Source organism: Poecilia reticulata, chromosome 8 (genome assembly GCF_904066995.2).
Source record: "Poecilia reticulata chromosome 8, P_reticulata-male-v2, whole genome shotgun sequence".
In the NCBI taxonomy this organism is placed as follows: Eukaryota; Metazoa; Chordata; class Actinopteri; order Cyprinodontiformes; family Poeciliidae; genus Poecilia; species Poecilia reticulata.
Genome location: NC_088837.1, coordinates 27,346,130 through 27,371,270, shown reverse-complemented (window position 1 = coordinate 27,371,270; position 25,141 = coordinate 27,346,130). Strand labels below are relative to the sequence as shown.

Sequence of the window (25,141 nt, the reverse complement as noted above, 5' to 3'; positions counted from 1 at the left end):
TGCATGGGGCCCTCAGGGCTGCATGGGGCCCCACGGCTGCATGGGGCCCTCAGGGCTCCATGGGGCCCCACGGCTGCATGGGGCCCTCAGGGCTGCATGGGGCCCCACGGCTGCATGGGGCCCTCAGGGCTGCATGGGGCCCCACGGCTGCATGGGGCCCTCAGGGCTCCATAGGGCTCCATGGGGCCCTCAGGGCTCCATGGGGCCCTCAGGGCTCCATGGGGCCTCACGGCTGCATGGGGCCCTCAGGGCTGCATGGAGCCCCACGGCTGCATGGGGCCCTCAGGGCTGCATGGAGCCCCACGGCTGCATGGGGCCCTCAGGGCTGCATGGGGCCCCACGGCTGCATGGGGCCCTCAGGGCTCCATGGGGCCCCACGGCTGCATGGGGCCCTCAGGGCTGCATGGAGCCCCACGGCTGCATGGGGCCCTCAGGGCTGCATGGGGCCCCACGGCTGCATGGGGCCCTCAGGGCTCCATGGGGCCCCACGGCTGCATGGGGCCCCACGGCTGCATGGGGCCCTCAGGGCTCCATGGGGCCCCACGGCTGCATGGGGCCCTCAGGGCTCCATGGGGCCCCACGGCTGCATGGGGCCCTCAGGGCTCCATAGGGCTCCATGGGGCCCTCAGGGCTCCATGGGGCCTCACGGCTGCATGGGGCCCTCAGGGCTGCATGGAGCCCCACGGCTGCATGGGGACCTCAGGGCTGCATGGAGCCCCACGGCTGCATGGGGCCCTCAGGGCTGCATGGGGCCCCACGGCTGCATGGGGCCCTCAGGGCTCCATGGGGCCCTCAGGGCTCCATGGGGCCCTCAGGGCTCCATGGGGCCCTCAGGGCTGCATGGGGCCCTCAGGGCTCCATGGGGCCCCACGGCTGCATGGGGCCCTCAGGGCTCCATGGGGCCCCACGGCTGCATGGGGCCCTCAGGGCTCCATAGGGCTCCATGGGGCCCCACGGCTGCATGGGGCCCTCAGGGCTGCATGGAGCCCCACGGCTGCATGGGGCCCTCAGGGCTGCATGGAGCCCCACGGCTGCATGGGGCCCTCAGGGCTGCATGGGGCCCCACGGCTGCATGGGGCCCTCAGGGCTCCATGGGGCCCCACGGCTGCATGGGGCCCTCAGGGCTCCATAGGGCTCCATGGGGCCTCACGGCTGCATGGGGCCCTCAGGGCTGCATGGAGCCCCACGGCTGCATGGGGCCCTCAGGGCTGCATGGAGCCCCACGGCTGCATGGGGCCCTCAGGGCTGCATGGGGCCCCACGGCTGCATGGGGCCCTCAGGGCTCCATGGGGCCCCACGGCTGCATGGGGCCCTCAGGGCTGCATGGGGCCCTCAGGGCTGCATGGGGCCCTCAGGGCTGCATGGGGCCCCACGGCTGCATGGGGCCCTCAGGGCTCCATGGGGCCCCACGGCTGCATGGGGCCCTCAGGGCTCCATAGGGCTCCATGGGGCCCCACGGCTGCATGGGGCCCTCAGGGCTCCATAGGGCTCCATGGGGCCCCACGGCTGCATGGGGCCCTCAGGGCTCCATGGGGCCCCACGGCTGCATGGGGCCCTCAGGGCTCCATGGGGCCCTCAGGGCTCCATGGGGCCTCACGGCTGCATGGGGCCCCACGGCTGCATGGGGCCCTCAGGGCTCCATGGGGCCCTCAGGGCTCCATGGGGCCCCACGGCTGCATGGGGCCCCACGGCTGCATGGGGCCCTCAGGGCTGCATGGGGCCCTCAGGGCTCCATAGGGCTCCATGGGGCCCCACGGCTGCATGGGGCCCTCAGGGCTCCATGGGGCCCTCAGGGCTGCATGGGGCCCTCAGGGCTGCATGGGGCCCTCAGGGCTCCATGGGGCCATAAATGCTGATATTTTAACACAGAATCATAAATGTAACGTTTATTTATCGATGTATCAAAGCTGCTGAATTTGATTTAATGGTTTCAGCATAAAAGATTTTAAATAGTTAAACATTTAAATGTAAGATTTTAAGGAGCTGGCAGGTTTACTTTGTAAAAGTTCAAAGAACAATATCCAGTTATATTGTTTTGTTACCATAGCAACAATCTGCCGTTTGTTCCACCAACTCAAACATCAGCAAACAGTGTTTCACTTTTTCACTTTTTCATTTCCAACTTCCTGTTCTCCTGAAAAGAAAAAATAACTCAGCGACCTGCTGAAGTTTTCTTTAATTCTTAAACGTTATCTTCCAGAATCAATCATTTCCATTTTCTGGTTTTAAATTTAAACATTAATTAGATTTTTAAAAGCATAAATTCTCAGTAGATCCTGAATCCGGTTCCTGTCAGGTTTTCCTTCCTGCCGGCGCTCAGCCCAGGAAGGTAGAGATGAAGACACTGGTGTCCAAGTTGAGGGTGGCGTGCCACCAGTGGTCCGGAAAATACAGAACCTGACGGACCAGAGAGGAATCGGTTAGCACCGACAGAAAAACCCCGAAGGAAAACTTTTGGATAAACCGAGGCCAGCTGACCTCTCCGGGTCGGACCGTGCACTCCAGCGGCGCCTCGGCCTCCGGCAGGCCGGGGTAGGTGTCGGTCAGCCAGGACAGGGTGGTGCGGTTCGGGTGGAAACGAGGGTCCCGGTCCGGCGGGTAGAGGAACCAGCGCTGCGGTGCCATTCGAACGACAGCGAGACTTTACTTGATCCAGTCCAGAAAACGATAAGTGTGATGACTGCGTCATCGTTGTCGTGAATTTAGTAGATTTTCACAGAACAGCTGCTGGTTTCCAGTTGAAACGATGACTGGTTGCCATGGCAACGTTAACCAAGACCCAGATCAACAATCAATCAGTCCGCTTAGCTTTAATGCTAACGATATGGGTTAGCATTGGTCTACTGCTACTATGTTGTGTTAACATGCTAATGCTGGCATAACGCTAATGAGCTGATACTGAATATTTCAGGGTTAGCATGAACATACGCATGCTAACGTTAGCATATTCATGCTAATGTTAGCATACGCATGCTAACGTTAGCATATTCATGCTAATGTTAGCATACGCATGCTAACGTTAGCATATTCATGCTAATGTTAGCATACGCATGCTAACGTTTTGGACTAGGTATAGTGCTGCCCAGTAGAACCTGAGAGGTTCTGACGTAAACCTGGATCAGGAGACGAACCCGAACCAGAACCCAGTCAGAACCAGAACCGGTTCTGTTACCTTCCTTCCATAGATGACCTCAGAGAATCCCGGTCCGTGCCAGTGGAATGGGACTCCGGTTCCTGGACCTGTGGGTCAAACAGGAAGTGGATCTGATCAGAACCTCATCAGAACCTCTGGACCAGAAACTAAAATCAAATAAATGAACAAAATGCGTAAAAACATAAACTACTTGTTTATTAAAACGCATTCAGACTAAATTTTCTGATCCGGTTCTGCTGTCAGTAATGGACCAGTGGTTCTGATCCAGCAGATTGGACAGAACCCTGGAGAGGAGCTGATGGTTCTGACGGATCCATGATGATTTGGACCGTTTGTTATGGACTGATGAGTCCAAACGGCAGTTTGTGGGCCGTTTGCGGCCCGCAGCAGGTCCGGTCCGGTCCGGTCCAGTCGGTCCCACTGACCGGCAATGCCGAAGCTGTAGGCGGCGCTGCGACCCGGCAGGAAGTACGGCGGCGCCTGGTACCGGTCCAGAAGGTTCTGCCACTCTGTCAGGTTGTTGTCTCCAAAGAAGTACAGCGTCTCTGCAGTGGACAGAAACCGGGTCAGAACCGGGTCTGGGACCGGGTCAGAACCAGGCGGGTCCGACTCACCGCTGCCCAGGACGGCAGCGTCCTGCGGCCTCAGCAGCCGATCCACATAGTCCTGGAAGGCCACGTCCACTGGCAGGAGAGAGAGAGTTAGCTGGGGTCAGGGGTCAGAGGTTGACCCGGTTCTGACCCGGTTCTGACCTTTCCTGTAGGAGTGGGTGTTGGCCGTGCTCAGCCTGATGGTCAGGGAACCGTACCGCTGCAGCAAACCGGACCTGGAGCACAGAACCTGGAACCGCTGGAGACGAAACGCCAGATAAAAATCTGATCTTCATCACCATCGTCATCATCACCCCCCCTCGGTACCGTGTTGTCGGTCACGCCTCTGATGATGACGGGTCGGCTGAAGGCGAACCTGGAACAGAACCAGTGGATCAATCTGGACTCCGGGTTCTGGAGACTTTAACAGAACCAGCTCTGGATCAGCCGGGTCGGCTCGGTTCTGCTGAAGGCAAAACCCAAACTGCTGAGTTAGCAGCTAGCATTAAGGTTCTAATGAAGCATCGGAACCAGATCTGGACCTCAGCGGTACGCATCGGGTGTCCTAACTACCTGTGCTGCCCATCGATCCGTCCTACCTTGTGACGCACATCGATGCTACGTCACAATCTGCTGACTCGGCAGATTTCATGTATTTTCTTCCTGCTTTCATTGAGCTGCTGCGTCACTTCCTGGTTTTAGTTTCCGTCTGCAATGTAACTGAAAACCAGTCAGTCTGGCGGATAATCAGGACAAAATACGTTGTTTGGTATTTTGTCTCTATACTTTAAACTATTTCAGCTTAATTATACTGTTTTTAATCAAACCTGGCTGATAGATGCTGGAGCTGTAATAACGGTGAAATATAAAATATTCAGAGAGATCTGAATGTGTCTGTTTGATGCTTTAATGTCCTAAAAATGCGAACTTTGTTAATAAAGAGGAGAATAAACAAAACTACATTATTATTTTTAAATGAATGAGTTCTCTTTTTTTCATCTTTTTCTCAAATTACTTGTTTACTTGTAATTTTTGTTGTTTATTTTTAACTTTTAAATAAATTTTCCCAGTTTTATTTCATCCAGGGTTTATTTTTAATGAATTACTTTCGGTTCGGTTCGGTTCGGTTCGGTTACCTCTCCAGGAACTGCTGCTGCGAAAGTTCCGACCCGTCCAGAACCTGGATGGAGCAGCCGCCTTCATCCTCCAGGCCGGAACCTTCCGGCTGGGACCTGCGCAATACAGCGGGCCGTTATTAGCGAGTCGACCCGAACCGAGCCCGGCGTCCCGGTTCCATGGACCCACCATCCTCCGTCCTCCGCTCCCGCGGTCCAGACCAGCCACGCAGCCACAAACTGGACCGCTCCGAACCCCATCCGGCTTCTAACCGGCAGCTAGAAAATGCACTTCCGCGTTGGCAGCCAATCACAAAGGGTCACATAAATTCGACCCATGGCGCATTCAGGGACACCAGGAGAGAACCAGAATCCCTCAGTTCCAGGGTAACTGGGCTTTTCGAGCTCATAAACTGGACTCTGAACGAACTTGCGAGTGGGATTAAAGATATTTTTAGTAATATACATGAGAGGCATAGGTCAGTGTTGTAGTACTCGGTCTCGAGAACATTTTTGATGGTCTTGGACTCGGGCGCTGAGGACTCAGGATTTTATTTCGAGACCAGTGGAAATATTAAACGTACAGCAAACTGTCCAGTTTATTTGTTAACATGTTTGATTTCACTGGATGCAAAACGCACCGATTAAAATCCAAGCAATAACGTGATTTACCAATTACGTGTCTGTTACTCTTCCCACCTGTCACTCGCACGCGGCTCCAGACATGCGCAGTGGTTTCCTCTCAGCAGCAGAAGATGTCTGTCTAATAGTCAGTAATAGAATAAAGCTGCATAAATCATCAGAAATCCGACAGCTAACTCAGCAGCGCTTCGCTTTCACACATGGTGGAACGACGTCTAACTTTTATCACTTAGAAAAGAAGCTCAAAGAAGCTGAGCTACGATGACGTGATGTTAGCAAAGCTAGCTGTACAGAGACACATAAACATTGTGATGAAAAAAAAGTTGTCACTTATTGCACTGAATTATTGTGTAGAGGGTTTGACTAACTTGCCGCAAATATGGGACAACGCTGTGTCCAAAAGTCTGCAATATAGTGATGTGACATTCATGAACAGTCTGATTCTTCTGAACTGATCTTTACTAAGAAGATCGGCTTTAATGCTCTGCGTTCACTGCAGTATCTATTATTATTTTTATGTAATTACATACATTGATATAGCAAATAAAACACAAGAACAAAGAGCATGCGCATTGCTCTTTGTTTTAGTCACCCGTCATGTGGCAGATATTGCAGCACTGTGTGCTGCCTGACTTCATGTAGCGGGAGAGAGAGCGAAAACAGTCACGGTGAGCGTCTTGTGCTTGGTTACTTCTTGCTTGTTGCTCCTTGGTCAGTGTTCATAGTTGAGTGTTGTTTACAGTTAGTGCTTTGCCTCAATTGCTGTTTAATGGTGCAGACGGGTGGTTTCTGACATGAATGATATGGGCAAACGCCCAGGGCGTTATCCTTTTAGGGATGGCAGGAGACCACCACGGATTGTAGCACAGAGATATTGGTTACATTTATTTCAGCTCTAAGTATTAAATATCTAACCCTTTTTATGGAAGTGTGAATCTTTCAGATCAATTTGAGAGCAATTTTGATTATATTTCACATTTTATCGTGTCATGTAGTGCAGGCCGCTGGCCTTGGTCTCGACTTGGTCTCAGGTTAGTTGGTTTTGACTACAACACTGGTATAGGTTTTATTAAATAGTACTATAATTAATAAACATAATACAGGTTGTTGTAATTGTTGTGAAAATTAGAAATAGTACAACATATATTTGTAGGACATAATGGATATGTTCATGAAAGAGGTTTTAATTAGAAAATTAGATGGGAATAAAAGTAAATTAGATATAAAGGAAATTTTTCAGAGATCATCTGGGGATGAAGGGTTTAGTAGTTTTAGTTTTTTAAGAAGAATGGGGGGAGGAGGAGGAGAACCACCTCCTCTGGTGGGTTCTGGTTCTGGACCAGAAGTCAGTTGAAGACAAGCCGGATTTGATTCTGACCTGGAAACGGATCGACCTGGAAGTTTCTAGAGCAGAATAAAAACCAAAAACATTTCTGGACCTCTCCTTGGGCTGCCACCTTATCGTGGTGGAGCGGTTTGAGTGTCCCATTGATCCTAGGAGCTATGCTGTCTGGGGCTTTATGCCCCTGGTAGGGTCACCCAAGGCAGACAGGTCCTAGGTGAGGAACCAGACAAAGCGCAGCCTGAAGATCCCTTATGATGGACACAAACTTTGGACCTGGTTTTCCCTCGCCCGGACGTGGGTCACCGGGGCCCCACTCTGGAGCCAGGCCTGGAGGTGGGGCACGATGGCGAGCGCCTGGTGGCCGGGCTTTTACCCACGGAGCCCGGCCGGGCTCAGCCCAAAGAGGAGACGTGGGTCCCCCTTCCAATGGGCTCACCACCTGTCAGAGGGGCCAAAGGGGTCGGGTGCAGTGTGTAACGGCAGCCGAGGGAGGGGACCCTGGCGGTCTGATCCTCGGCTGCAGAAGCTCTTGGGACGTGGAACGTCACCTCTCTGGTGGGGAAGGAGCCGGAGCTAGTGTGCGAGGCTGAGAGGTTCCGGCTAGAAATAGTCGGCCTCACCTCGACACATGGCTCTGGTTCTGGAACCAGTCTCCTTGAGAGGGGCTGGACGTACTTCCACTCTGGAGTTGCCCACGGTGAGAGGCGCCGGGCTGGAGTGGGCATACTTGTTGCCCCCCATTTGGGCGCCTGTACGTTGGGGTTCACCCCGGTGAACGAGAGGGTAGCCTCCCTCCGCCTACGGGTGGGGGGACGGGTTCTGACTGTTTTGTGCTTACGGGCCGAACGGCAGTTCAGATTACCCACCCTTCTTGGAGTCCTTAGAGGGGGTACTGGAGAGTGCCCCTCCTGGGGACTCCCTTGTTCTACTGGGAGACTTCAACGCTCACGTGGGCAATGACAGTGAGACCTGGAGAGGCGTGGTTGGGAGGAACGGCCCCCCGATCTGAACCCAAGCGGTGTTCTGTTGTTGGACTTCTGTGCTCGTCACGGATTGTCCATCACGAACACCATGTTCAGGCATAAGGGCGTCCATATGTGCACTTGGCACCAGGACGCCCTAGGCCGCAGTTCGATGATTGACTTTGTCATCGTCTCATCGGATTTGCGGCCGTATGTCTTGGACACTCGGGTGAAGAGAGGTGCGGAGCTGTCCACTGACCACTACCTGGTGACGAGTTGGCTCCGGTGGTGGGGGAGGAAGCCGGTCAGACCTGGCAGGCCCAAACGTGTAGTGAGGGTCTGCTGGGAACGTCTGGCGGAGTCCCCTGTGAGACGGAGCTTCAACTCTCATCTCCGGCAGAACTTCGAACACGTTCGGGGACATTGAGTCTGAGTGGACCATGTTCCGTACCTCCATTGCCGAGGCGGCCTATCGGAGCTGCGGCCGCAAGGTTGTTGGTGCCTGTCGGCGGCAACCCTCGAACCCGTTGGTGGACACCTTCGGTGAGGGATGCTGTCAAGCTGAAGAAGGAGTCCTACCGGGCCTTTTTGGCCTGTGGGACTCCAGAAGCAGCTGATAGGTACCGGCGGGCGAAACGGCATGCGGCTCGGGTTGTCGCTGAGGCAAAAACTCGGGCGTGGGAGGAGTTTGGAGAGGCCATGGAGACAGACTTCCGTACGGCTTCGAGGCGATTCTGGTCCACCATCCGGCGTCTCAGGAGGGGGAAGCAGTGCAGCACCAACACTGTTTATAGTGGGGATGGTGCGCTGCTGACCTCAACTCGGGACGTTGTGGGCCGGTGGGCGGAATACTTCGAAGACCTCCTCAATCCCACCAACATGCCTTCTGTTGAGGAAGCTGAGCATGGGGACTCTGGGCTGGGCTCTCCAATCTCTGGGGACGAGGTCGCCGAGGTGGTCAAAAAGCTCCTCGGTGGCAGGGCCCCGGGGGTGGATGAGATCCGCCCGGAGTTCCTTAAGGCTCTGGATGTTGCAGGGTTGTGTTGGCTAACGCGACTCTGCAATATCGCATGGACATCGGGGGCAGTTCCCCTGGACTGGCAGACTGGGGTGGTGGTCCCCCTGTTTAAAAAGGGGGACCGGAGGGTGTGCTCCAATTACAGGGGGATCACACTCTTAAGCCTCCCTGGTAAGGTCTATTCAGGGGTCCTGGAGAGGAGGGTCCGTCGGATAGTCGAACCTCGGATTCAGGAAGAGCAGTGTGGTTCTGGTTCTGGTCGTGGAACACTGGACCAGCTCTACACCCTCAGCAGGTCCTGGAGGGTTCTGGGCTCAGTGCCTCCAAATCCGAGGCCATGGTCTTGAGCCAGAAAAGGGTAGAGTGCCTTCTCCGGGTCAGGATGGTCGTCCTGCCTCAAGTGGAGGAGTTTAAGTATCTGGGGATCTTGTTCATAATGAGGGAAGAAGGGAGATCGACAGGCGGATTGGGGCAGCGTCTGCCGTGAAGCGGGCGCTGTACCGGTCCGTCGTGGTGAAGAGAGAGCTGAGCCAAAAAGCGAAGCTCTCGATTTACCGGTCGATCTACGTTCCCACCCTCATCTATGGTCATGAGCTTTGGGTCATGACCGAAAGAACGAGATCACGGGTACAAGCGGCCGAAATGGGTTTCCTCCTCCGCAGGGTGGCTGGGCTCTCCCTTAGAGAGAGAAGCTCGGTCATCCGGGAGGGACTCAGAGTAGAGCCGCTGCTCCTCCACGTCGAGAGGAGCCAGTTGAGGCTCGGGCATCTGGTCAGGATGCCTCCTGGACGCCTCCCTGGTGAGGAGTTCAGGTCCCACCGGGAGGAGGGGAGACCCAGGACACGCTGGAGGGACGATGTCTCTCTATGGGAACGCCTTGGGGTTCCTGGAGGAGCTGGAAGAGGCTGGGAGGGAAGTCTGGGCCTCCTGAGGCTGCTGACCCCGCGACCCGACCCCGGATAAGATGGATGGATGGATGGATGGATGGATGGAATATTTCTGGACATCATCTTACAGCCCCAATGCAGGGAGCGGTTCCCACCAGCAGGTGGCGAAGTTGCTCCATTTCAGCCAAACGTCAGACATCTTGGACAGGTAAGGGGATCGAACCCGAGCACCTGGACAGTGGCCCATGGAGCGCCGCGCTAGCTGGGAGCTGCGGTACGGCAACACGCACAGAACAAAAAGCTTAAAGAAACGATTAAAACACAAAGACAAAGGGATCATTTGTTTCCTTTATTAAGAACCAGGCACCCGGAGAGTCCAACAGATTAATTTACTTCATATAGTACCAGAGAAAAGCTGATCCCTGAGAATTTTTATCAAGACACAAACATGAAAACTTCATTTAATAATAAATCACAGTAAAGGTTTACAAACAAAAACAATCAGAAACTAAAAACTTCATCAGTTTTACATCATGTAAAATTTGTGCAAAACATTCAACAGCAAAACCTTTAAACCTTTTTCTGACTGAATCCTGAGTTTCGAGCCAAGAAACAGAAAATAACATTTAAATTTGACACTTTATTACCATGCAAACCGTAAAGATTTAATAAAATCACATTTTTCTGATGATCAGGACAGGAAGGAGTTAAAGTTTCTTATCGTTTTTAAACATATTTAAATCTTTATTATGAATACTTTAGTCACTATGGTGAAGGTTACCCTAACCTAAAAAAATATTTAAATTAATTATTTAAAGATTAAATTGGGGTTTTAAAGTTTTGATAAAAAGTTTGGACTCATTTTAATTTATGGAAATCAAAATAAGCCCCCCACGTTTTAAACAAGTTTTTGGTGATTTTTATGACATTAATGATTCTCAATGTTAAGAATTTTCCATAAATAAAGAATTGTTTCTGTTTACAGCAGTTTGGTTAATAATCAGCCGTCACCGCTCCGGTTCTGGAGCTCAGGACAGCAGCAGAGCGAGGCAGAGCGTGGGGACGGCCAGCAGCGACGCGGCCAGCGGCCGAGCAGCACTGGCGGCGCCCTGGAAGCTGACGTATCCCGGCTGCTCGCCGCTCACCTGGCTGTTGATCCAGGTCTGGTAGTTGGAAATTCGGGTGTAAACTCCCGGAAAGCCGGGTTGGGCGCAGCCGGTCCCAAAGCTCACCACGCCGGCCTGGACCCACACCGTCCCGTTTTTGGTGACCAGAGGTCCACCGGAGTCTCCCTGCGCCACAGGAACAACTTCAGGTCAGAAAGTTTCCACGTGACCTTTAACCCCTTAGAGGGAGGAACAGGTGACTCACCTGGCAGGAGTCCTTCCCTCCGCTGGATAGACCGGCACAGAGCATGTTGTTTGTTAACGAGCTGTAGGAGGGGCTGCAGTCGCTGTTGGACACGATGGGAACGTCCACTTCCTGCAGTGTCTGAGAAGTGCCTGCAGGGGGAGACAACGGACCAATCAATGATCACATTTTTTCTGATTCTATCAGTAAATCCACAACTGATCAGGAATTCTCGACTGCTTTCCGAGGAAACATCAGAGAACAGGCTGAGCCGCAGACGGGCTGCCTGGAAACACCTGCACAGGTAAACAGGATCCCACCTGAGATGTGAGGCAAAAGCAGAACAAAAAACGGGTTTTCAACTCCACTGAGAAAAAGTTCAAGAGGTTTCAGTGGCCGTAACAGACCACTTCCTGTTTGGGTGGTTGTAACAGACCACTTCCTGTTTGGGTGGTCGTAACAGACCACTTCCTGTTTGGGTGGTCGTAACAGACCACTTCCTGTTTGGGTGGCCGTAACAGACCACTTCCTGTTTGGGTGGCCGTAACAGACAACTTCCTGTTTGGGTGGCCGTAACAGACCACTTCCTGTTTGTGTGGCCGTAACAGACCACTTCCTGTTTGGGTGGCCGTAACAGACCACTTCCTGTTTGTGTGGCCGTAACAGACCACTTCCTGTTTGGGTGGCCGTAACAGACCACTTCCTGTTTGGGTGGCCGTAACAGACCACTTCCTGTTTGGGTGGCCGTAACAGACCACTTCCTGTTTGGGTGGCCGTAACAGACCACTTCCTGTTTGGGTGGCCGTAACAGACTACTTCCTGTTTGGGTGGCCGTAACAGACCACTTCCTGTTTGGGTGGTTGTAGCAGACCACTTCCTGTTTGGGTGGTCGTAACAGACCACTTCCTGTTTGGGTGGCCGTAACAGACCACTTCCTGTTTGGGTGGCCGTAACAGACAACTTCCTGTTTGGGTGGCCGTAACAGACCACTTCCTGTTTGTGTGGCCGTAACAGACCACTTCCTGTTTGGGTGGCCGTAACAGACAACTTCCTGTTTGTGTGGCCGTAACAGACCACTTCCTGTTTGGGTGGCCGTAACAGACCACTTCCTGTTTGGGTGGCCGTAACAGACCACTTCCTGTTTGGGTGGCCGTAACAGACCACTTCCTGTTTGGGTGGCCGTAACAGACCACTTCCTGTTTGGGTGGCCGTAACAGACTACTTCCTGTTTGGGTGGCCGTAACAGACCACTTCCTGTTTGGGTGGTTGTAACAGACTACTTCCTGTTTGGGTGGCCGTAACAGACAACTTCCTGTTTGTGTGGTTGTATCAGACCACTTCCTGTTTGGATGGCCGTAACAGACCACTTCCTGTTTGGGTGGTCGTAACAGACCACTTCCTGTTTGGGTGGCCGTAACAGACCACTTCCTGTTTGGGTGGTTGTAACAGACCACTTCCTGTTTGGGTGGTTGTAACAGACCACTTCCTGTTTGGATGGCCGTAACAGACCACTTCCTGTTTGGGTGGTCGTAACAGACCACTTCCTGTTTGGGTGGCCGTAACAGACCACTTCCTGTTTGGGTGGTCGTAACAGACCACTTCCTGTTTGGGTGGCTGTAACTTCCTGTATCTGTTCTCTCTGTCTGCGACTTTCAGCTGTTTTAAATTTTCAGTTTTTATTTTAGTTTTTTTTTAAACAAAATCTGCTACTGACAGAATCAACTGATGTTAGAGAATAAATCATGCAGTACATTGACCTCTGACCCCTGACCTTTGACACATGCATGGCCCTAATCTCTGGCCTCGTGCAGGTGAGTTTAAGTGCGCTACGTTTTCTCTCCGCTGGCTCCCTGGACCAGCTAGCCAGTCGTTGTTTCTCTGCTCAGACCTTAATGCCCCAACGTGGGGCACCACTTCTCTCCCCGGTGGCAGAACTTCCTTTAGGAGGTCAAAGTTCAGCAGAGGTCTGCTAACGAGCCGTCACCTGACCCAGGTGTGTTGAACCAGGGACAGAGCGGAACCGTGCAGGACCCCCAGAGGGCGCCACCGCTCCACAGCCTGGCTGTTCCTAGCATCAGCAAAGCGACAGGAAGTGAATCTTACTGCCGCCCTCTCTGAGGGTCCCCCAGCCGGTGACCCAGCAGTCCAGTCCGGACGGGAAGACGCTGCCGTCGGCGGCCAGGCAGACGGGTCGGACGTAGTTGGTGAAGGTCACAGCGGCGGACAGCTGCACCAAGGCCACATCGTTGTCGTTTGTGTTGGAGTTGTAGTCCGGATGGACGATGATCTGCTTGGCGCCGCGGGACACCAGGTTAGCGGAGGACGCCAGACTCTGAAGGCCGAGGGAAACGGTCACGCCCGACGTGCTGGTGCTGAAAGAAACACTTTGTTTATGGGCAAACTCCGAACCCAACGCAACGCTGGGTACTTCCTCCAAGAACTTCTCATTTATGACTCAAATATCCAAAACATCCCCAACAAGAAAACTCAGTTCAGGATTCGGAGCCTCCGAGTGTCTAAAGGTTGTTTGTCTGTAAATCTGCTGCTGCTGGCTGGTGAACAACCAGTGTTTCTGTATCTCCCACAATTTTCATTAAATCAACAAAAAAACTTAATTCGCTTCCGGGACAGCCGCTGAACAGGAAGTGATGTCACACGAGCAGAACTCACCTCTTAAAGCAGTGCGCGGCAGAGAGAACCCACTGGCTGCTGATGAGGGATCCTCCACACAGCCCCCCCTGGATCTCCAGCCGGGCCTGCCACGGCCACGCCCCGGCCGCCGCGCTCTGGCCGCCCACGATCCGCGTGTCGCTCCTCGTGTTGAGCGGCGCTTTGCCGCAAACTGCAGAGACACGTTGGAGCGATCAGGCCACCGGAACCGTTAGCTGCTCTCACCTGGACCTCCACCAACTGAGTAGTTAGCGGAAGCTAATGCTAAAGCAGCAGCTAATCACTGAAAGGGTCATTTCACCTCCAAGGTCAAATGTTCTGAATCTAGAACTAGAGCGCATAGTTGGACTGATGATATTGGGTCAGGCAGCTGCTAGGACAGCTAGTTGTATATTGGGGTCCTTAACCATGTGCTGTTTCTGCAGTTTTCATTTCTTTATTGCAGCCCAGAAAGACAGGAGCCTTGTATGCTGACAGAACGTGAGTCTGTTCTGCTTCAGATGGTCGACATGTGGTTTACCGTCCGGCTCAGTTCGTTTCATGACTGCTGTTTACTGTGTTTGCAGTTTAATTCATTAGTGTTACTGATAAGAAGCTAATTAGCGTCAGATATGACGTAGACATTATAAGTATAATTACTTTGTTTTTGCTGTTGTGTTGCAGATAACATGCTAAATGAAGAGCTCTGCTTCATGTCACCTTTCTAACCGGAGTCCCAGTTTAGATGAGGAGCTAGCGAAACCTCCACGCTGCTTCCGGTAGGGCTTGGCCTACAGGAAGTGACTGTTTGGTTCATTTTAGATGTTGAGTTTTGCTAACTCGGGTTTAGCCGGTTAGATTAGAAACTGTCCTGAACAAACCGCTGATCTGGGTTAGTTAGCCTGTTATAACATGAAGAAACAGGCTCATATTTTATTATTTATATTTATGTTATTTGTTGAATTATAAACTAAGCTCCAAACTTAATATTTAGCTTGATATCTAAATATTTAGCCTGAAGCTAAATATTTTGTTAAATATTTAGCCATAAATATTTAGCTATAAGCTCAAACCAATTAGCCAAATGTAGCTAACTACTTTTGGAAATAAATATTTAGTTTGAAACTGACATTTACAAGTGAATGAATAAGTTAAAACTCCATTGTTTTTTATTATGAAAGGATGAATAAGTCGGATCATTGCTGTGGGTTCTAGCAGCGTATCGTTAGCTGCCCTGTCGTTAGCTGCCCTGTCGTTAGCTGCCCTGTCGTTAGCTGCCCTGTCGTTAGCTCAAGGTGATTTTTCTGTTTGTTGGATTTTGGCCACTTGCTCAACATGAGGACAGGAAAAGGAACTGCTGGCTGAGCGAGTTCAAAATAAGAGCATGGATATAAACGGCTAATTACCTGAGAAATTTGTTAAGCAAAACTTCAGCCCACATGTTGAACTTTACTCAGCTGAAAGTTTACAAAGCAGCCGAGAAAATGAGCATTTTGGACGTTTTCTGGACATTTTTTATGGGAATTTCAAAGTTAGCAAAAATGCTAACATGCTAAGCTGAGAATTTGAGCTGCGATCATTAGCATTAGCAGTAGCAGTAGTGTTTCCACCACTAAAATGTCAGTAACTGGTTTTAAACTTTAGATCTCCAGTTCTCAACTGCTGAAGTAATGAACCGCAGGAAAACCTCTGCAGATCTTCCTCCTCCTCCTCTTCATCTTCATACAGCCCACACCTGTCCTCACCTTTTCAGCCGTTCCTCCAGTCCTGATTAAAGTTTTTTCATCTGGTTTCATTCCTCTTTCTCGCCTCTTTTCATTTTTCTAACTTCTACCTGACTTATTTCTACATCCAGGCTCCGTTGCAGCTGCTCTGTCCCATTCACCCCCCCTCCCCCGATCAGGTGTCCTAACTACCTGTGCTGCCCATCGATCCGTCCTACCTTGTGACGCACATCGATGCTACGTCACAATCTGCTGACTCGGCAGATTTCATGTATTTTCTTCCTGCTTTCATTGAGCTGCTGCGTCACTTCCTGGTTTTAGTTCACATGACGTGTAAATATATTTATGGTTTTAGTTTCCGTCTGCAATGTAACTAAAAACAAGTCAGTCTGGCGGATAATCAGGACAAAATACGTTGTTTGGTATTTTGTCTCTATACTTTAAACTATTTCAGCTTAATTATACTCTTTTTAATCAAACCTGGCTGATAGATGCTGGAGCTGTAATAACGGTGAAATATAAAATATTCACAGAGATCTGAATGTGTCTGATTGATTCCAGTAAAAACCTGTTTCTGAAACCGTTTTATCCTTACAGACGCCTCTGCATGTAAAATATTTTAACAGGATGTTCTAATAAAGGGTTAGTGCAAACATTTTCAACAGGTAGGACATTCAGATGAAGGAAGTGATCTTCTTGTAGCTCCGTCGTGTATAAATTGTTTCTATGCTAAGCTAATGCTAAGCTAACCGTAACTGCTAAGCTTCCACTCCAGCCACTCAAATAATCCAATACATGTAACATTAACAACCTGCTGTAGTTTGTAAACATGACGGTAGCAGTTTTAGACGGGTAGCACGGACAGACGGACGTAGCCATCTATCCGTGCTACGGTAGGGAATCCTGACGAGGTAGCACGGACAGACGGACGTAGCCATCTATCCGTGCTACGGTAGGGAAACCTGACGAGGTAGCACGGACAGACGGACGTAGCCATCTATCCGTGCTACGGTAGGGAAACCTGACGAGGTAGCACGGACAGACGGACGTAGCCATCTATCCGTGCTACGGTAGGGAAACCTGACGAGGTAGCACGGACAGACGGACGTAGCCATCTATCCGTGCTACGGTAGGGAAACCTGACGAGGTAGCACGGACAGACGGACGTAGCCATCTATCCGTGCTACGGTAGGGAAACCTGACGAGGTAGCACGGACAGACGGACGTAGCCATCTATCCGTGCTACGGTAGGGAAACCTGACGAGGTAGCACGGACAGACGGACGTAGCCATCTATCCGTGCTACGGTAGGGAAACCTGACGAGGTAGCACGGACAGACGGACGTAGCCATCTATCCGTGCTACGGTAGGGAAACCTGACGAGGTAGCACGGACAGACAGAACTCCTGGTTTCCACCTGAGCTGCACAGGTGTGTTGGAGTCTTGCAGTTTCCCCCCAAACTAACCGTGTGACGAGGTACCGTCACTTCAAGGTCCAATAGATTTTTCCTGGTCATTCGGAACCGGGCAGGACTTGGATTCTTGTTCCAGAAGATTTTCATAATAATTACAGCTCTGGGATTTGAACAAATTCAGATTTCAGAAGGAAAGAGATGAAAACTCACCACTAAGCTGTGCGTTGCTTCCTGTGGGAGAAAAGCAGACAGTTAGTCACAGTTCTGACCGGACCGGTTCTGACCGGACCGGTTCTTCCTCCAGGCGAGGCCGGGGGAATTTTCAAGTCTGAATGCAGGTGAACAGGTGCAGGCGATGACGTCATCATCGGGCCACCAGCTGACGTCATCACTCAGATTAAAGTTAGTAGAGAAATGAAATTTAACTGGTTTGGTTGTGATTCACGTCTAAAACATGCATCAAAAGGAAGAAGTGGAAACTTTCAGGCTGCTTCACTGGTTCCAGCTGAAACCACGGAGGTTTATTTCCTCCAACTGAAAACCGGTTTTCTGCTGGATCGGCTCTTTGTGCTTTATTTGTGTGCCAGAACGTTTCTCCTCCTCCTGCTGCTGTTCGTCGCTGCTCAGAAACCAGTCGCCCCTCAACAAGTTTCCTCTGAGTTTAAACTTTGTACCAAACTGGTTTTCATAAATCTGCTGCTGTGTTTTGGTCTCTGCGGCTCACATGACAGTTTGGTGGAGATTAAATTTTAAACTCTTACATATTCTGAACAAACTGGATTCACCAGGATCATTAAAACGGGATGTTATTAGAAATGTGAACCAAATAACCAGAAATGTGTTAACAGACGATGGAAATCCAGAATTTAAATCCTTGTGAGCAAAAATGAATAAAATCAAAGTTTTAATGAAGTTTGGAGATCAGAGCTTTGAGTTTAATCCCCTCAGATTCACTGACTTGTTTAAAATGCTCTGGACCTTCAGGTCTGGACCTTCAGGTCTGGACTCTCAGGTCTGGACTCACAGGTCTGGACCTTCAGGTCTGGACTCTCAGGTCTGGACTCTCAGGTCTGGACTCACAGGTCTGGACCCTCAGGTCTGGACCCTCAGGTTTGGTGGACCTTCAGGTCTGGACTCTCAGGTCTGGACCTTCAGGTCTGGACTCTCAGGTCTGGTGGACCCTCAGGTCTGGACCCTCAGGTTTGGTGGACCTTCAGGTCTGGACTCTCAGGTCTGGACCTTCAGGTCTGGACTCTCAGGTCTGGTGGACCCTCAGGTCTGGACCCTCAGGTTTGGTGGACCCTCAGGTCTGGACTCTCAGGTCTGGACCTTCAGGTCTGGACTCTCAGGTCTGGTGGACCCTCAGGTCTGGACCCTCAGGTTTGGTGGACCCTCAGGTCTGCTGGATCCTCAGGTCTGGACCCTCAGGTTTGGTGGACTCTCAGGTCTGGTGGATCCTCAGGTCTGGACCCTCAGGTCTGGTGGACCCTCAGGTCTGGACCCTCAGGTTTGGTGGACTCTCAGGTCTGGACTCTCAGGTCTGGATCCTCAGGTTTGGTGGACCCTCAGGTCTGCTGGATCCTCAGGTCTGGACCCTCAGGTTTGGTGGACTCTCAGGTCTGGTGGATCCTCAGGTCTGGACCCTCAGGTCTGGTGGACCCTCAGGTCTGGACCCTCAGGTTTGGTGGACCCTCAGGTCTGGACTCTCAGGTCTGGTGGACCTTCAGGTCTGCTGGATCCTCAGGTCTGGACCCTCAGGTTTGGTGGACTCTCAGGTCTGGTGGATCCTCAGGTCTGGACCCTCAGGTCTGGTGGACCCTCAGGTTTGGTGGACTCTCAGGTCTGGACTCTCAGGTCTGGATCCTCAGGTCTGGACCCTCAGGTCTGGTGGATCCTCAGGTCTGGACCCTCAGGTTTGGTGGACTCTCAGGTCTGGACTCTCAGGTCTGGATCCTCAGGTCTGGACCTTCAGGTCTGGACCTTCAGGTCTGGACTCTCAGGTCTGGACTCACAGGTCTGGACCTTCAGGTCTGGACTCTCAGGTCTGGACTCTCAGGTCTGGACTCACAGGTCTGGACCCTCAGGTCTGGACCCTCAGGTTTGGTGGACCTTCAGGTCTGGACTCTCAGGTCTGGACCTTCAGGTCTGGACTCTCAGGTCTGGTGGACCCTCAGGTCTGGACCCTCAGGTTTGGTGGACCTTCAGGTCTGGACTCTCAGGTCTGGACCTTCAGGTCTGGACTCTCAGGTCTGGTGGACCCTCAGGTCTGGACCCTCAGGTTTGGTGGACCCTCAGGTCTGGACTCTCAGGTCTGGACCTTCAGGTCTGGACTCTCAGGTCTGGTGGACCCTCAGGTTTGGTGGACCCTCAGGTCTGCTGGATCCTCAGGTTTGGTGGACTCTCAGGTCTGGTGGATCCTCAGGTCTGGACCCTCAGGTCTGGTGGACCCTCAGGTCTGGACCCTCAGGTTTGGTGGACTCTCAGGTCTGGACTCTCAGGTCTGGATCCTCAGGTTTGGTGGACCCTCAGGTCTGCTGGATCCTCAGGTCTGGACCCTCAGGTTTGGTGGACTCTCAGGTCTGGTGGATCCTCAGGTCTGGACCCTCAGGTCTGGTGGACCCTCAGGTCTGGACCCTCAGGTTTGGTGGACCCTCAGGTCTGGACTCTCAGGTCTGGTGGACCTTCAGGTCTGCTGGATCCTCAGGTCTGGACCCTCAGGTTTGGTGGACTCTCAGGTCTGGTGGATCCTCAGGTCTGGACCCTCAGGTCTGGTGGACCCTCAGGTTTGGTGGACTCTCAGGTCTGGACTCTCAGGTCTGGATCCTCAGGTCTGGACCCTCAGGTCTGGTGGATCCTCAGGTCTGGACCCTCAGGTTTGGTGGACTCTCAGGTCTGGACTCTCAGGTCTGGATCCTCAGGTCTGGACCCTCAGGTCTGGATCCTCAGGTCTGGACCCTCAGGTCTGGTGGATCCTCAGGTCTGGACCCTCAGGTCTGGATCCTCAGGTCTGGACCCTCAGGTCTGGATCCTCAGGTCTGGACCCTCAGGTCTGGATCCTCAGGTCTGGACTCTCAGGTCTGCTGGACCCTCAGGTCTGGTGGATCCTCAGGTCTGGACCCTCAGGTCTGCTGGACCCTCAGGTTTGGTGGACCTTAAGGTTTGGTGGACTCTCAGGTCTGGACCCTCAGGTCTGGACCTTCAGGTCTGGACCCTCAGGTCTGGACCCTCAGGTCTGGACCTTCAGGTCTGGACCCTCAGGTCTGGACTCTGCTGAGTGAAGCTTCCTTGCTGGTTTGTGGCCGGGTTCACAGGGTTCAGCTGGTTGTTCTGGTTTCACTGATCTCAGATTCTCATCACTTCTGGTTTCTGAGAAGTTTATTGTTGACTCTTCCTCATTGTTTGGTTTTCCAGGTATTTTGGTCGTGGAACAACATTTCCCAGAATCCACTCTGTCACCGGCAGACAGTGCTGAGATACTTCAGACATGGTCGGGTCCAACATGATATCCGCTGCTTCTCCTGACTTCATTATCGGACATGAAAAGTTACTTTAATAACAATCTGTGAGGAATTCTGGTAAAGAAACGGTGGTTTACAAATTGGACTCAGAAGAACTGGGACCAGTTCTGCACTGCCTGGTTGTTGCTTTGTTCTCTTTACTGAGCCAGCAAGGTCAAAGTTCACAGGAAGGAGAAAGCATGCAGGCTTTCAGGTTCTGAACAATCCGCTAATGGACCAGTTCAAGTTTTCCAGCCTTTCACACCTCAGGATATGAGATTAAAACATGTTATTCTTAGACAGGCGTTGACATCATCAACACTGAGCTGAATGGAGGGAAGGGCCGCTGACGCACCGGCCCGACCCGACCCGGCTGCTCCTCAGAGGCCAACAGTCTGACCTCAGCCAACCCGACCTGACCGGACTCGGGCCGTGGAGCCACTAGAGGCCTCGGGTCTGCGGGTTTGAGGGAAGAACCGGGTCCAGTGAAGCAGCTTTAAGAAGCAAACAGGAAATGTGGCAGATTTCCAGAGTCCGTTAAAAGCGGAGACGTTTTGCTCCGACCCAGTGACGGCCGACTGGCGGCTTCAGGACCGAACCTACAGGCGAGTCCAGAACCGCTCGGATCATCGCTGACCTGCGGTCCGACTCCTTCCCGTTCCAGGAACCACGGACAAACCAGTTGGTGTTCAGACCTGCTGATCCTGAACCAGCAGCCTGAGAAGGACAGAAACTATGCCAAGAATCATCCCCACCCGTAACCTTTAACCTTTGCCACCAGGAACCTCCCAGCTCTTAAGCAACACGGCAAGGAGAGTTAAGACATTGGTCTGGTTTCCCTCCCTCTGGTTCGGACTCGATGTGGATCAGGGTCTGACAACATGCTAACAGCAGCAGGGAACAACTTCCTTCTGCTGGCCTTCAGAGGTCAGAGGTCACCTCACCATGTGAAGCAGGTTGAAACTGCTCCCTCCTAGTTATTTCCTCTCTGGCTCAGCGGACATCAGAAAAGGAGGATTATTTGTGGATGGAGAAGATTTTCCAGGTGTTTCTAACATCTGGACCGATTTTTGTAGAAGGTCCCGTGTCCTGCCTTCTTTAGGGTCAGGGTCAGGGTTATCTCACGGTGAAGAGTGAAGGTAGAACAGTCCTTTTAGCAAACCGCTGCCAAATGCTAAACCACACCAAGCATTTCTGTGGTTTTTATTTCTGCTTCCTTCATTTAAATGACTTGCTTCCATAATGTTAGAGCACAAAGTAATTCTGGTCTCTGAACTGCTTTAAGCAAACGGCGGTGGAAACCGGCTGGCTGGACCGCTACACCGCACAGCCGGACCGCTACAACGCACACCTGGACCTCTACACCGCACAGCCGGATGTCTACACCGCACAGCCGGACCGCTACACCGCACAGCTGGACGTCTACACCGCACAGCCGGACGTCTACACCGCACAGCCGGACCGCTACACCGCACAGCCGGACGTCTACACCGCACAGCTGGACCTCTACACCGCACAGCCGGACGTCTACACCGCACAGCCGGACCGCTACACCGCACACCTGGACCGCTACACCGCACAGCTGGACCGCTACACCGCACAGCTGGACCTCTACACCGCACAGCCGGACGTCTACACCGCACAGCCGGACCGCTACACCGCACAGCTGGACGTCTACACCGCACAGCCGGACGTCTACACCGCACAGCCGGACCGCTACACCGCACAGCCGGACGTCTACACCGCACAGCTGGACCTCTACACCGCACAGCCGGACGTCTACACCGCACAGCTGGACCGCTGACCGCTACACCGCACAGCCGGACCGCTACACCGCACAGCTGGACCTCTACACCGCACAGCCGGACGTCTACACCGCACAGCTGGACCGCTGACCGCTACACCGCACAGCCGGACCGCTACACCGCACAGCTGGACCTCTACACCGCACAGCCGGACGTCTACACCGCACAGCTGGACCGCTGACCGCTACACCGCACACCTGGACCGCTACACCGCACAGCTGGACCTCTACACCGCACAGCCGGACCGCTACACCGCACAGCCGGACCGCTACACCGCACACCTGGACCTCTACACCGCACACCTGGACCTCTACACCGCACAGCCGGACCTCTACACCGCACAGCCGGACCGCTACACCGCACAGCTGGACCGCTGACCGCTACACCGCACAGCCGGACCGCTACACCGCACACCTGGACCTCTACACCGCACAGCCGGACCGCTACACCGCACACCTGGACCTCTACACCGCACACCTGGACCGCTACACCGCACAGCTGGACCTCTACACCGCACAGCCGGACCTCTACACCGCACAGCCGGACCGCTGACCGCTACACCGCACAGCCGGACCGCTACACCGCACAGCTGGACCTCTACACCGCACAGCCGGACGTCTACACCGCACAGCTGGACCGCTGACCGCTACACCGCACACCTGGACCGCTACACCGCACACCTGGACCGCTACACCGCACAGCCGGACCGCTACACCGCACAGCTGGACCTCTACACCGCACAGCCGGACGTCTACACCGCACAGCTGGACCGCTGACCGCTACACCGCACACCTGGACCGCTACACCGCACAGCCGGACCGCTACACCGCACACCTGGACCTCTACACCGCACAGCCGGACCGCTACACCGCACACCTGGACCTCTACACCGCACACCTGGACCGCTACACCGCACAGCTGGACCTCTACACCGCACAGCCGGACCTCTACACCGCACAGCCGGACCGCTGACCGCTACACCGCACAGCCGGACCGCTACACCGCACAGCTGGACCTCTACACCGCACAGCCGGACGTCTACACCGCACAGCTGGACCGCTGACCGCTACACCGCACACCTGGACCGCTACACCGCACACCTGGACCGCTACACCGCACACCTGGACCGCTACACCGCACAGCCGGACCGCTGACCGCTACACCGCACAGCCGGACCGCTACACCGCACAGCCGGACCGCTACACCGCACAGCTGGACCGCTACACCGCACAGCCGGACCTGGGCTGATCGTTGTTGCATTAGTACTTCCAGCCCGGTTCCGCCCGGCTCCCGACCGGGCCGGTTGGAGTTAGCTGTTGATTGGTTCATTAGCTGTGCCCTCCCCCCCACCAAAGAATCTGCAGGCTACTTTGCACTGACTATTATTTTATCACTAATATAACTATCACTATTGATGCTTTGATTTTTATGTTTGTTTCTGTTTTTATCGTCAAAACTAATTTCCCAGAGAACCAAAAAGTCACGAGAATAGAAATTATTTTCACAGGCGTCTATGAAAAATGCACAGCCCAGGTTGAAAAGTGCTAATCTGATATCTTCCATCTGTGTTAGAGATTAGATCTCTGAACCAAACTGGTATCTTAACATTTAAATCTTAGTTTGACTTCGACGGGTCTCAACAGGTTTACTGAGAAAAACACTTTTATTCGTTGCTACTTAGTCAGTTTTGATGGTGCAGCTTGAAAAATGTTTTACTGTAACTTTGCCCTCATTCTGAGATGAACCTTTGAAAGCTGAAGGATTCCTGCCTGGAATAATCCTGAATTCAGGTTTGAAATTAAACTTGGTTTTTGCTTTACGTGTTTTTAATTCCATTAAAGTCGTTCACTTTTAAACTGCCATCATCAGATCAATTCTTCCTAAATCTGATTTGAGGAGTTTAAAATAAGCTGGTTAAAGTAAATGTAGTTATTTTAACAGTTTGCTGTGATAATTCTACTGTTGGGTTCTCTGGTCATGTTTAGCAGCGTTTACATCCTGTGATAAAAAGTGAACCTTTACATCACAATGCTGAGGACAACTTTAACATGTTTACACCGTTTAGTGTTTTTACAAATACAGCAAACAAAGCGACAGGAAAAGTTTCCATCTGTATGTAAAATACAAACACAATAATCTCCAACATGAAGTTCTGCTTTCACAGAAAGGCAAAAGAAAAGGTTGGAACCAAAACCTTCCTAACGTTAAATGATGTTGAACAGATGCGTTCATATTTGAACTTTTTATTCTGACACATTGATTACATGTCAAAATGTCCCTGGATCAAGATTTACTGAGGATTAATACTTTCTGGGAGACGGAAGTAAAAAACATACCAACATGAGTTTTAGTGTTAAACGGTTATAAAAGATAACCGTTTAACATAAAGCATAAAGGTTATGCTTTGAATAAAGCATAACCTTTATTCAAACTGCTTAATGCTGAGAGTTTAGATTATCGTACATCAAACTTCATTTTGTTAATTTTTAACAGCTGCTGTTTAAATATTAATCCAGAACGACAGAAACTCAGCAGGAACACGACCCACTTAAAGCTGAGCAGGTTTCTGTCTGAACCGTCGTCCAGGTGAGACTCACCTGCAGCCCAGAGGGTCAGCAGCAGCAGCAGGACTCTGGAGGAAGACGACCCGACCTTCATCATGAAGAGACTCTGGAGCTTCTGCTCTGAAGATGAGGAAACGCTGCTCTGGACCGACCCGACTGCTGATGGCGTCACGCCTCACACCCTGATACACACACCCTGACACACACACCCTGACACACACACCCTGACACACACACACTGATACACACACACTGACACACACACACTGATACACACACCCTGACACACACACACTGACACACACACGCACAGAGACACACCCTGCAAACACAAGTGCCTACAGACATGGAAGTTCTTCCACACTGGCAAATGTTATTTGTTTAATGTATTATATATTTTATTAATTTCGATTTATTTGTTTTTT

The 25,141-nt window shown here is 52.2% G+C and overlaps 2 protein-coding genes across 2 annotated transcripts; both read right to left on the bottom strand.

Moving 5' to 3' along the window:
• Positions 1 to 2,158: 2,158 nt before the first annotated feature.
• Positions 2,159 to 5,187, bottom strand: jmjd8 (jumonji domain containing 8). The gene is made up of 9 exons (XM_008417197.3): positions 5,050 to 5,187; positions 4,881 to 4,976; positions 4,072 to 4,120; positions 3,907 to 4,003; positions 3,769 to 3,837; positions 3,580 to 3,699; positions 3,173 to 3,240; positions 2,479 to 2,613; positions 2,159 to 2,397 (listed from the first exon to the last, which is right to left on the bottom strand). Exons 1-9 carry the CDS (start codon positions 5,118 to 5,120, stop codon positions 2,317 to 2,319), a joined length of 786 nt encoding a protein of 261 aa, XP_008415419.1. The 5' UTR covers positions 5,121 to 5,187; the 3' UTR covers positions 2,159 to 2,316.
• Positions 5,188 to 10,049: 4,862 nt separating this feature from the next.
• On the bottom strand, positions 10,050 to 24,962 carry LOC103469488 (trypsin I-P1-like). Its single transcript, XM_008417195.3, has 6 exons — positions 24,750 to 24,962; positions 17,061 to 17,081; positions 13,734 to 13,905; positions 13,167 to 13,435; positions 11,085 to 11,215; positions 10,050 to 11,005 (listed from the first exon to the last, which is right to left on the bottom strand). The coding sequence occupies exons 1-6, from the start codon at positions 24,811 to 24,813 to the stop codon at positions 10,742 to 10,744; spliced, it is 921 nt and encodes a 306-aa protein (XP_008415417.1). The 5' UTR covers positions 24,814 to 24,962; the 3' UTR covers positions 10,050 to 10,741.
• Positions 24,963 to 25,141: the final 179 nt, after the last annotated feature.

Coding starts and splice junctions, on each gene's coding strand:
- jmjd8 (XM_008417197.3), bottom strand. CDS start 5,120: ATGGGGTTCGGAGCGGTCCAGTTTGTGGCTGCGTGGCTGGTCTGGACC. Junction 4,977..5,049: donor GGAGCGGAGGACGGAGGATG/GTGGGTCCATGG, acceptor TGTATTGCGCAG/GTCCCAGCCGGAAGGTTCCG. Junction 4,004..4,071: donor GAGGCGTGACCGACAACACG/GTACCGAGGGGG, acceptor TTTCGTCTCCAG/CGGTTCCAGGTTCTGTGCTC.
- LOC103469488 (XM_008417195.3), bottom strand. CDS start 24,813: ATGATGAAGGTCGGGTCGTCTTCCTCCAGAGTCCTGCTGCTGCTGCTG. Junction 17,082..24,749: donor GCTGACCCTCTGGGCTGCAG/GTGAGTCTCACC, acceptor TTTCTCCCACAG/GAAGCAACGCACAGCTTAGT. Junction 11,216..13,166: donor GACCCTCAGAGAGGGCGGCA/GTAAGATTCACT, acceptor CTCCCCCTGCAG/GCACTTCTCAGACACTGCAG.